At 36.2% G+C, this 12,059-nt stretch overlaps 2 protein-coding genes across 6 annotated transcripts in view; one reads left to right on the top strand and one right to left on the bottom strand.

Annotated features, from left to right (window-relative positions):
• The window catches only part of ranbp10 (RAN binding protein 10), a 38,591-nt gene extending 35,580 nt beyond the window's left edge, over positions 1-3,011 (bottom strand). The window contains exon 1 of one of the 3 annotated variants that reach the window (XM_063904854.1): positions 2,562-3,011. In XM_063904854.1, coding sequence (XP_063760924.1) covers positions 2,562-2,760 — 199 coding nt within the window. In that variant the 5' untranslated portion in view covers positions 2,761-3,011. The remainder of the gene's footprint in view (positions 1-2,561) is intronic. The other 2 variants (XM_063904847.1, XM_063904841.1) reach the window with 2 other exon arrangements.
• Positions 3,012-3,600: 589 nt separating this feature from the next.
• tsnaxip1 (translin-associated factor X interacting protein 1) lies at positions 3,601-11,416 on the top strand. Of its 3 annotated transcripts, XM_063911436.1 has the most exons (12): positions 3,710-3,762; positions 4,190-4,295; positions 4,526-4,572; positions 5,032-5,172; positions 5,270-5,363; positions 7,072-7,268; positions 7,646-7,787; positions 8,463-8,629; positions 8,699-8,812; positions 9,758-9,867; positions 10,064-10,187; positions 10,985-11,416. In XM_063911436.1, the coding sequence occupies exons 4-12, from the start codon at positions 5,032-5,034 to the stop codon at positions 11,069-11,071; spliced, it is 1,176 nt and encodes a 391-aa protein (XP_063767506.1). In that variant the 5' UTR covers positions 3,710-3,762; positions 4,190-4,295; positions 4,526-4,572; the 3' UTR covers positions 11,072-11,416. The 3 variants fall into 3 exon arrangements, with proteins under 3 accessions (XP_063767496.1, XP_063767485.1, XP_063767506.1); XM_063911426.1 differs by lacking the exon at positions 4,526-4,572 and having other exon boundaries at positions 3,601-3,762; positions 8,466-8,629; positions 10,985-11,415; XM_063911415.1 differs by lacking the exon at positions 4,526-4,572 and having other exon boundaries at positions 3,601-3,762; positions 10,985-11,415.
• Positions 11,417-12,059: the final 643 nt, after the last annotated feature.

Here is a 12,059-nt window from a genome sequence, read left to right as displayed (position 1 = left end):
AACATCGTCATATAATGATTGGTTCAAATATCCAGCAGCATTACAGTATATCAAATTGGTAATATTAGCTCCACCTTTACCAGCTTTGATGAACACATGCATCAAAATCATAAGGCTGTCATTTAACTATTAAACAACATATTCATAAAATAGTGGGTTTTTCTTTCTCCTAAAGTACATAAACATCTTAAGTATTATGGAGTACATTTAAAGAAGCATTGAATGCTAGCAATTCTGTTTGTAATCAGCTGTGCATTCATTTAAAATAATGAGAAGTAAAGTCAAAACTATGCTACAGCACTTTGGGTGTATACAGATGATGTAATAATAATATATATATATATATATATATATATATATATATATATATATATATATATATGTCTTTCCATGTAGGCCTATTGTTCCTGTAAGCCTTTTAAAAGAATAATGACACAATTTCAATATCAGTTTAAAGCAGAAAAATCCTGCATGGAATGCAGAAGTATTTGTAGGATAAATAAATCAATCACTTAATTTGTGTACTGATAGGCACTAAAACAATGTGTTTGTTTATGTGTTGTAGTGTTTATGTATCCATCTTGGTTGAGACCAGGTGGATAAATGTGAATGTGTGGCATTAAACAGAGAAAATTGGCACACTGGTCAAAATAGCATTCGAAACCACAAGGGTGAAGGAACAGAGCAGGAGCTAGAACTACCAGGAGGGAAAAAAACCCTTTCATTCCAGAATAGACCTATATATATCATCCCTGAACAATTGTGCAGTGTCACTAAGTCTGTGCACCTTTTATAGACATAAAGACTCAATGCCCTACATAGAAAACTCAAACATGACATGTCTAATCTTCAGACATACATCATTTTGTAGCAATGCCACAGCTGTGACAAGTTAATCACTCTAGACATAATGTTAGGATGTCATTATCATTTATTATCATTGATAGTTAGATGAAAAAAAACATATCTCTTGTCACATTTTTTAACAGAAATGCACATGGAGCAACAGCATCCAGAAAAAACATGCAAGCTACACCACTGACAGAACGTAGGCTTGGATTCAATTTAACCACTGCTCATATCAACAGAAGGGACTGATCCATTATGCATCAAATAATCGGTGGGTTATATTTGGCTCTTTGCCTGAGAGTCTTGGTTTTACCAAATAAGAGGCCTTCCATGCTTTTCACAAACAGCAGGACCATGACGTGCCAAACAAATAAGCTTTGCAAAATGGGTTACACAGCCTGTCTGCATCCTCTCATCCTCTGCATGTTTTACTGATGTAAACAGCCAACAGGGCCCAAAAGTGGCCTTGCAATGCCTCTGTGGAGATTTCACAGCTTGAAACGCAGGGCTAGCTTCCCGGCTACAGGGGGTGGGGGGAATGCCCTGATGTCTCCTGATGTAAAATAGCAAAGCAGGAAAAAGACTGTGAAGAGGGGCATCACATAGAGTCACTTTGTTTTGATGTTGGATATATATAGAAGGATCCAGTGAACGGGCCTGACAGTCTATACTGCCTAGCCATCCGACTAAATGATTTCCTGCAGTCTGCCTAGTAAAGTTTCTGTTATAGTGAAAATGACAAAATGTGCCAATACCAATGATTTATTTCAACATCGTTACATTTGGCCTAATGCAATGCGCAGAGGCCTCCTCCTCACAGCAGCTGTTGGAAACGAGCTGCCTGCTGGAGGTTGGACATGAGACTGTTGTTGAGCTCAGGGCACATACAGAGCTGAATGGGGTTGAACCGGTTGCTTCCAGTCTGGAAAAAAAATATTTACGAATTCTGGAAAACACTGCTAGAACACTGACACTGAAATCGCGCGAGAAACACAACAATGCCATTTTTATTCTATTTGGGTGCTTGCTGTTGACAGAAGCTAAACAAATGCACCATTACCCCTCAATACTAGTTACATTGTAATGTACTGAACAACAAGTTTGGCTCGTGTCCATCTTGTAGCCATAGCTGGTAGGCAGCTTATCCTACTGTTTAGTTAAATACAACAGCTAGGTGAGCTAACGTTAGCTGGTTAGCGCACAAAGCTAACTACTGTATCTGCTCAACATATAGCTGGCTGATAGCTAGCTCCAGTGTGTTAAATACCACTAGTTAGCTAAGGTCTATGCGTCGTTACTGCTGCCAATGTCCCATTTCATCACAAACTATGGGGAACGTCAGTGACAGTCACTTTACTGCAAACAAATAACGTCATAAACGGTACATAAACAAAGGAGAGCCGTGTGGTAAAAGGTGTATTTCAGTGGGGTGGTAATAAGACCAACTGTCAGGGTTAGCGAGTTCGCTGTCACCCATTTGGACATTCCTCTGCTCATTTGTGAAACAAAGCAAGGTTACAGGACAGGAGAGGCAGCTCAGACTAGATTTACCAGGAGTGCGCACACATACACAATCAACATAATCGCATACTGTGTGAGTGAGTGAGAGAGATAGAGACCCCCCCCCTCCGCAACAACACAGTGACAGATTTGAGACCCTCTGCTGTTGTCACAACTTGCTCATGCCATCGGGGCTGAGCCAGCTCTCTAACCTTTGTAATGGACCCGCAGGTTGTTCTGTGACAGCCCAATGTAGCTGTATTTATCCTTGGGGCTCCATGATCGGGGTAAAGGGGTCTCTTCCTCGTTCACAGCCGGGTAGAGCTGCTTCAGCCGCTCGTTCAGCTCGTGTTCCTGGTAATTAAAAGCAGGATCCCCTAACGGCAAGCTTCCCGCTCCAAGCTCTGCCATTTTGGCCTCTGTTTTGTATCTTATTGTTCGTGTCTCTCTATCCAAAGCCCCGTGTCAGTCCGCTTGAGCTGTAGGCTGAGAGTGAGAGGGACTGAGGGGAGAAAATAGCAGCGGTGTGACATCCCCGGATAAGCAGCAGTGTACTGTAGGCTGGAGCAGTGCCGTCTGGGTACTGTAGTTCAACTACACGCTCCCTTGTACCATCCTGTCTCTAGAAATGACTACACAGCTCCTCTGCTGTTATCCTGGTTCAGACCTTCCACAGAGATGGGGAGCTAGGAAATGTAGTTTTTTAGGTGTCACATTTATAGTCCGTTTTTAGAACATTATATAATATAGTTTTTAATCTCCAATTGTATCCTTATGTGGAACGTTCGTTCGATAAAGTCGAACATACATATATTTGCTAGCTAGATGATAGTATTAGTTGCACGTTCCAGAATTAAAAACAAAGTTTGTATTGTTTGCAAAATATGCCTACTTTTAGACACGTTTACTTACATTCATGGTGTTTTTATATAATTCTATGTCATAACCTCTAAATTACAATGAATACGTATTATAAGTATTGGAAGTTGTGTGATATTTACAAAGTAGGTTTTACTGTTTTTAATTCATTATAATGCTATTGGAACTAGTCAGGCCTGATGGTTTGTACGACACACATGTCATATTTGATAGCTACCGTTTCTTTTCGAGAGAAAGTGTTTCTTTGGTCTCTATTTAGGAGGAACGTTTTTATTTTACACAGTAAGAAATTCATTCAGGCGCGCGACGGTCTACTATGTGGTTCCTGCTGTGTGCTCCGTCCTCGTTACCATGGAAACCTTGTTACAACACTGTTAGCTGTGACGCTAGAGCTACAGCTAAACGCACCAAAATACAGACATTTTAAAGTAACAGAAGCTTGTAATGTTATTATTTAGCCTTTATACAGTCGTCAGCGATGTCACTGCTTAACGATGTTACATTTCCACCTTTAACGCCGTCACAAACACAAAGGCAAGTGATTTTAAAGATTGTCATGCAGTAGGCTACAAATATTAAAGACTATTAATGTGTAGATATATGTCTTCTTTAGTCGTAAATTACATTTTAAGTGAAAGTCCTGAGTTCAAAACGTTTCTTATGTAAAAGCAGTTAAGTATTATATGCCAAAAAAACAAACTTAGTGTATCAAAAATAAAAACACTTATTATGCTGAATGGCTCTTTTAAAAAGTGTTGTTGTATTACAAAATGATATAATATCCAGTTTTCATCACTTATAAATTCAGATAAAAGCTTTTTATGTTCTATTTAATCACTGTAGAGCAAATGGCATACAAATTAGAAAATTATAATTATTATCAAAATTGTACTGATTAGTAGTTGGGTGAATGAACTTCTTATATTCCAACAATGCTTAGCTCTTTTCTTTTTTATTATAGACTGACATACTATGATCAGAGACTGCAAAATGACACTATCCAGTCATCAGAGGAAGGACAAGAAGAAATTGCTGCAGATGTTTCTGTCCAACCTTCTGCGAGAAAGGTAACGAAAAACAACAGCTTCATCAAACCATCAATCATTTTACGCACGAAAAACCTACTCTTTTTCAGGCCTTCTATTAAAAATAATTAGGGGTATTGATTAATCTCATAATCTTTTTCTCCAACAATCAATTAATTTAATTGTTTCCTCTATTTAATGTTTGAAAATAGTGAAACATCGCCATCCCAGATTTCCAAAGTCTAAGTTTTTTCTATTAAATGTCTTGTTAGGTCGGTCCAAAACCCAGCATTTAACCAGAAGTGCAAGAGAATCAGTAGTAAGTGCAGTCTAATGTACAGTATATAATATAAGTGTACACATATGAATGTTATAAAAAAGCTAAAGAATATACAATATGATCACTTTTTAGAGGTATTGAAGGTACTATGAACAGTCAAATAAATAATAAATACACTATAGACAGGGAGCTAGGAAAATATAGACGGTATTATGTAGCCACTATTGATAGAAGAATAAATATAAATACATTTTAGATCTGTATTGACACTTGTGCATGTGTGTGTGTGTGTGTGTGTGTGTGTGTGTGTGTGTGTGTGTGTGTGTGTGTGTGTGTGTGTGTGTGTGTGTGTGTTTGTGTGTCTGTGTGTGTGTGTGTGTGTGTGTGTGTGTGTGTGTGTGTGTGTGTGTGTGTGTGTGTGTGTGTGTGTGTGTGTGGGTGTGTGTGTGTGTGTATGTGTGTGGCTGTGTGTGTGCATATGTGTGGTGAACCCTATAGATGTGTTGGACAGGTAGCCATTACATGTATGCCGGCCCAGGGAGGAAGCCTCAGCTCCTGAAGCAGCTGGAGAGCTACATTAACAAGGAGCTGCAGACCATCAGCTCCTCTGTGCCTCATTTTCAGGAACAGAAACTACAGGTGCTTTGTTTTCCTGTTTTTTAGGGAGCTTGGCTACATTTAAAGAAAAATACTGTACACACAGGAGAGTAATCACATTATCTTAATCTGGCCACAGGTCTACCGAGATGCTTTTGGTTGTTTCATCAAAGAGTTCAAAACCTACCAACCCTTTCTCTCCGCCATCAAAAAGGAATATGAAAACACTTTAGGTCAGTATCTGTTAATAAGCCTGCCTTATCATTTTTTTCATTTCTTATGAAGAATTACACTTTAGTATCGCTCTTTTCTGAATGGTGTCCTTTTGTGCCATATAATAAAAGGAACAAAGCAGCCTTTGATAAACGAGGAAACAAACAATCTGTTGTAAAAAAGGAAAACTACTTATTATAGCATTTACACAAGGACGGAACTGGTTTATTTGGTTTACATGGTATCTGCGGCGTCCACGTCAGCCAGCCTTTTTTAAATGACAATCTTGGTTAATGACCAACGGAGTATGGGAATAAATAGTTAATAACTACAAATAATTATCTGCAAACTTAAATAAAAGCCCTTGATTTGTTTTGTATAAAGTTGTAGACAGTTTATAATGAAGATACTGTCTATGGTTGCATCTAAGCTACATTCAAAGGGAAAATGTTGTGAAAAACTCTCTCTTTCAGTGCATACATTTATGCATTTGGAGTTCCTACCAACTCACTAACTCTGAAACAAGACAAACCAGACATCATACAGCACGTGCAGCTGAAAGTGCTTTACAAAATGGCACTCATCACAAGTTACAAACAAACAATAAGAAACTCCCTTCAGATCAGAGGTTAAGAGACATATTGAGGCCTGATAATAAAAATGAAATACAATCAAATAAATAATGATTCCTCTCGAAAAAAAAAAGACACAAGACTAAGTGAATCAATGCAAAAATATAAAACCCTATAAAATAAAAGTAAACGTGTGCAACAAAAATAAAAAAGATAATAGCAATGAAACTTCATAATTAGAATAAAGTGTAAATGATTAAAAGATTAAAAGACCAACTTAAAAGGAAATGTTGCTATTAAAGCTGTTAAATAAATAAAATATTAGAACATATAATATATATTATTATTATTTGATGTTAAAACCCTTTAAGACCTATACAATAAATACAACTAAATAAAAGTAGGTAAATAATAAGAGTAAAAGACTATTTAAAGGGGGGTGTCACTAATAAAAAGCGAATCTTAAAAAAAGTGTCTCTAGCTGTTGTCCATTGAGTTTACAACATTTTCTGATGTAGGCTGTCAAAAATATACCAGTCTTCCCATCTGAGTATCTCCACGCACAGCTTAAGGACTACATTTGTTAAGGTGCACCATATTTTTTCTCACAAGAAAACCAAAGCAAACTGTGACTGTGAGAGAGTTTCTAAAGGTATGTTCAGACAGAATATGAAACAAATGTTTTTTAACCATTAAAGTGAACGCGTTTAGTGGAAAACAAAATTCAAGTATGCATCACAATGAGCATGATACTTCTTATATTTTATTTTAGAGTTCAGTGAAAGCTGCATAAAAACAAAGCAAAAATCCTATTGTGCTGCAAATGAACAAATTGACCAAAAGTTCACAAGCAGGACAAGTTGTGCTTTAAATAGGCAGGTTATTTCCAAATATATGAGCACAAATTGGAAATGTGGAATCATTTTTTGTTTTGTGGATCTGCAGGTCTAATATTTTTAATAATGGTTGTATAATCTATTGGTTATTTTTAAAGTATATCTATTCAACATAATGACAAATGCCCATCACATCTCCTCAGAACCTGATGGACTGACGTCTTTAAATTGCTCAATATATTTTTTTTCCTGTTACCAATAAATGTTTCAGCCACATAGTTTCGTATTAGATAATGTTAACGTATTTTGCATCTGTTCAGCATATCAGAAGGATCAAATCAGAGAACTGGAGCCACTGCGCTCCCATCTGAGGCTGGTGACAGAGGAGTGTGAGAGGAAGAACCAAGTTCACTGGGAAGAGGAGCAGAGTGAGATCAGAGCCTTGAAAATGGAGAAGCAAAAACTTCAGAGGGTCATAGAGGCCATGAAGGAGAAGGAAAAAGCCATGCAGGCAGTGGTACATGACTCACCTTTAAACTTATGTTAAACATGTGACTTTTTAAGGACTGCATCTTGGTGCGACTTATTTTCACATGAATTAATTTCTTTCAACTCCAAAAAAAATGTATACAGCTCAAACTGACAAAACAAATTTTGTCTCAAGGGGCTTTAGACTTTGTACACATCAATAAATATGAATGACAGGGTAGAAAAACGAAACACAATAACAACATAAACAACTATATTGACATAATGTTTACGTGAATTTAAAGAAAAAGAATAGAATAACATAAATCCTGCGTGTTTTGCCTGCTATTTAGTTCACATAAGAGCTCAGTGGTATATTATCATTGTATTGTCTCAGTCACTCCACTTCCTTCTGTTATTTTCCAGGTGGAGCGTCTGCAGTCTGAACTCTCAGCGCAGTATCTGCAGTACCGGGAGGAGCGCGATGCCCGCCAGCTGCTGATCTGGCAGCTCAACGACTTAACAAGAGGCTCTGTGAAGGAGGAGCATCCAGCAGATGAAAACTCAGGTGAAGCTGCAACCATTCCATTGTTCAATAAGTCAAATAATAAATAATTCTATCCTTATCCTATTGATCTACTATTTCCCGGTTTCATTAGTCCTTTGCGATTGATAACTAAATATGTCTGGGTTTGAGGCTTTAGGGTGTAATGTATTGTAATGTTCCACCATCTTTTGATATTTGACTGACCAAATGATCAACCGATTAAACAAAAAAGTATCAGAAAGATTAATCAATAAGGAAAACCATAAGTATTCTGCTTAAATTTTAAAAAATCTAGTACCTAAATCTAGAAATTCACCCAAATATATTTAGATATTTGAAATGAAACACTCCAGTACTCTATTTGTCTGTTGTCTCTTACACGTTGTTACAATCAAAGTTAATATGAACAGTTGGTAAAATAAATAAAGTGTTATGAAAGGCTTTGAGAGTGTGGATATTATTTGTTTAGCTACCTTAAAAGTGATTAAACAAGTGTTTAAATTTCACCATTAAAAGCTTTATAAGCCTTTCTTTGTTGCTCTTGGCAAGAAAGCTAATTTGAAAAAACATATTGACTGAAAAATATGTAACGCAACCCCCATTTATGTTGGGAATTTTTAAATAAACTAAAAACATACACTTTAAACTTTTAAAGTGAAGCTTATATTTTTCTAAAATGTGATTATGTTGTGAAAGAAGATGCTAAGGATCCAGTTGAGCTGCAGCTCTCTCTGAAGGTGTGTCGGGGAGACCTGACCAAAGCTCAGGAGGAGCTCACCAGGATAAGGGCTGAGTACTGGGACATCGTGCCGAGGCGCAACTGGGATACACTGGAACAAACACACCAACAGAACCTCTTGAAGGTGACCCATTAAGACACACACTTTACTGTACACACACATGATTTAAATAGCTTTTTCTGTGGTTTTTAGATGCAAACGCTGAAGGGTGAGTTTGATCAGCTGAAGGTAGAGCATGACATCCTGCTGGAGCTCCACAAAGAAGGCAGCATGCAGAACAAGACTCATGAGCCCAGCACTGAGCAGGTACTTTAGAATACGTAGGAGCAGGAAGTAAGGTCTATCTGTATTTTTTCTACAGTATGTGCATTATTTTGTATTTTTCACTTATTTTGGTGGTGGTTGGTTCACTGAAGTTAGGGCAGTGATGGTAGTTGATATAACTGATTGCTATCACCTGTTTTCACCTCTTTTTTGGCATTTTTTTGTTGACCACACTAACAAACATCACTTTATAATCAACCACCTGGAACTAATGTATTGTATGTTTGTTAAGGAATCAGTTCTAAAGTGCATACAAGAAAGGCAACATAATTATTCCCTTGCTGCTGTTTTTGGGAGGTCTACAGCTGCTATAATATCTATTGGAACGAAAGTGAGCACAACATTGTTGTTCAAGTGTTACAGATTTGTGTCTCCAAATTGATAGTACAGGTGATCCTTTATAAATGTTAAGCAAAATACATAAATAAATAAACGTATCAATATTTTTTGGGCAATCCCTAAAGACCCAAAAGACCCATAACATTTGTTTACACTTAGCAGTTAGCTCAGCTTTAAAGCTGGGAACAAGGAATTGATTCATTTTAGATTATTGGTAGGTGTTATGAGTTTTTTTTAGGTTTTAACGTAGCTGTATAATACATCAACTCTCAAAATGCTGGGCCCTAATATTTTAAAGCTTCAGATTTATTAAAGTATCCTATTTGACATACCTCCATCTTATTTTTATAATAATAATAATTATTATTATTATTATTATTATTATTATTATGTTGTATGATTGTACTTGTATTTTTAAACTGTTTCTGAATAAAAATTAATTTAATTGATAAAGCTTTGGATGGAGTCAGGCTAGCTGTGTGTCACTCTGCATCATAGCTTATGCTAAGCTAAACAAAGCTAACCATAACTTGGCTAGTATTATTCGTCTCAATAAAAATCCCAAAATGTTGAGTTGCTGTTTTTCAGACGGATGAGAGTGTATCTCAAGTGCAAAACCAGAATGAGTACCACAACTTAAACGACCAGACTGGCTCTGATGCCCCGGAGAAGAGCACGCTCACTGTCCAGGAGTTAAGGTAAAATAAATAGATACACACTGAAGCAGATGCAATTATAATCAAATCATTTATATAGCCTAAAGGGCTTCCATTTGTATAATATATGCCAACTACAATTTCTATTAGAAAAAAACTTCCCAAATCAGTCCTTTAGCAAAGAAAACATTTTCCTCTGTTAAAAGAGAATGTTTTGTGTATATGCTTGTATGTACAGGACGGCCCTGAAGACGATGTTACCTCTGAAGTCAGATGAGGAAATAAATGAACTTGTGACCTTGGCTCAAAGCGAATCAGACGGCAGCGATGACTGCATCTCCTATCAGAGACTCCACAGCCTGGTACGTACCAGCAGAGGAATCACTCTCTCTTTACAATCATTTTCGTTTATATACTTAAAAAAATGTGTTCCAGATCTTGCATCTGCAGCCATTATAACACCTTAATGATCTTATTTGGTAAAAACATCTGAATCAGATCATGTAGCCTGTTATTACACACACGAAGAATTTCCTTTGGTGTAAAATATTGCATATATAAACACAATGAGAAGAATTAATTTCTTCAAGCAAAGCAAATATAGGATTATTTAAAATATGTATATTAAAAGAAATGTCATAATATTTTAAAAATATATATTTACAACAAAAGCTAAATATAAAAGAAAGGTACAAAAAAGGTTGTAGGTTAGACATTATACTTTCTGTATTTCAGTTTTACACATCAAATAATCATCATAATCAATTAGATATTTTAGCTATATCGCAAATGACTCTCAAAATAATTAAGCAATTAAAGAATAAATACAAATGTGTATTTTTTAGGTGGAAAAGGTGTGCAGTTTATATTCATTTTCCCACCATCCATCTAGAAGTAATTACCCATTGATAGTTCATGTTTTTTTTAAATGTCACATTGACATAATTATACCCTTTGCTATAGCGTTTATATTTAGCTCAGGTTCCATCCTTTACTCTTGATCTGTGAGATGTTTCTCCTCCTTTATTGGAGTCCACCTTAGGTACATTTAGGTGAATAGAAATGATTTGGAAAGGCACACACCTGTCTTTTTTATGTCTTGTGGTTTAAGGCTTTTTACTTTCTCATATATTGCTCTCTTTACTTTATTGCTCCACAGCTAGCAGAAAGTGTTGAAGTTGTACCCCCAGCCCTCGAAGTATCAGAAGACAAAGTTGGAGCAAATCCCCTTCAAGCAAGCGACTGATTTAAAGTTGTACAGAAGTATTACTTGGATTGATAACTAATCAAGGAAGTTCTCCAGCTTGCCTGATTCAGGACATGTAAGAAACTCAAGTGTATATTATTTTCATTCTTGAATTACAGATTATTGATTGTCCCCACAACCCAATTTTAAACCCTTCCTAATATTTTTCATGAATGCAAATGTTTGTCAAGTAGTGTATGCAGCAGAAGCTTCAAAATCTAGAGATAGAATCATATGAATAAATGTTTTGTGACTTAAGTAACCTGACCCTGTGACGTTATTATTATCATGTGTGCCTTAATAGAATAGGTTGATAACTTGCCAAGTGCAACTTATCCAAATATAAATAAAACCAATAAAAAATGTCAATGCTCCTTGTGTGTGTGGCTTGATATTCAATTGTTTCCTGCACTGTCAGCTTAACTATCTCTGCTGAGGTTATTTGACGTCAGAAATATTAAATAAAATATCCATCCCAGATTCTCAAAATTCAAGTTGACATCTTTCAATGTCTGGTTTTGTCATTACCATCACAGGGTGGGGAGGGTTACTTTAAAAATGTATTCCATTACAATGACTAATTACCTGTAAAATCATTATTGAAATCTCCATCACCATAACCTGATTAACTTTCTGATACTTTTGGAATACCTTTATCAAATGCAAAATATATATTTTTAAAAAGAAAGAAAAGGAGCTTGAATTAGAACCTAAAATAAAAATTCAGGCAATTATCGCACACATTACAAATAGTAGACTACAAAAAAGTATCATTTACAAACACTTATCTGTAAATTATTTTCAGATTAGATATTGACTCTGGATAATCACAGTCCATAAACAGCTGGAAGGTACTGCTTGCATTGAGCATAAATGTTGTTTCTCTTTGCTCTTTAAAAATCAAAATGATGGTTAAATATCCACCCAGTGAAAGCATACTCAGGACTGGCGCCCATGATGATGAACCAAAAAGTTAGCTATGGCTTCA

The sequence above is a fragment of the Eleginops maclovinus genome, chromosome 2 (genome assembly GCF_036324505.1).
Source record: "Eleginops maclovinus isolate JMC-PN-2008 ecotype Puerto Natales chromosome 2, JC_Emac_rtc_rv5, whole genome shotgun sequence".
Lineage (NCBI taxonomy): Eukaryota > Metazoa > Chordata > Actinopteri > Perciformes > Eleginopidae > Eleginops > Eleginops maclovinus.
The sequence above is the reverse complement of the archived record's forward strand: the minus strand, read 5'-3'. Positions and strand labels throughout refer to the sequence as shown.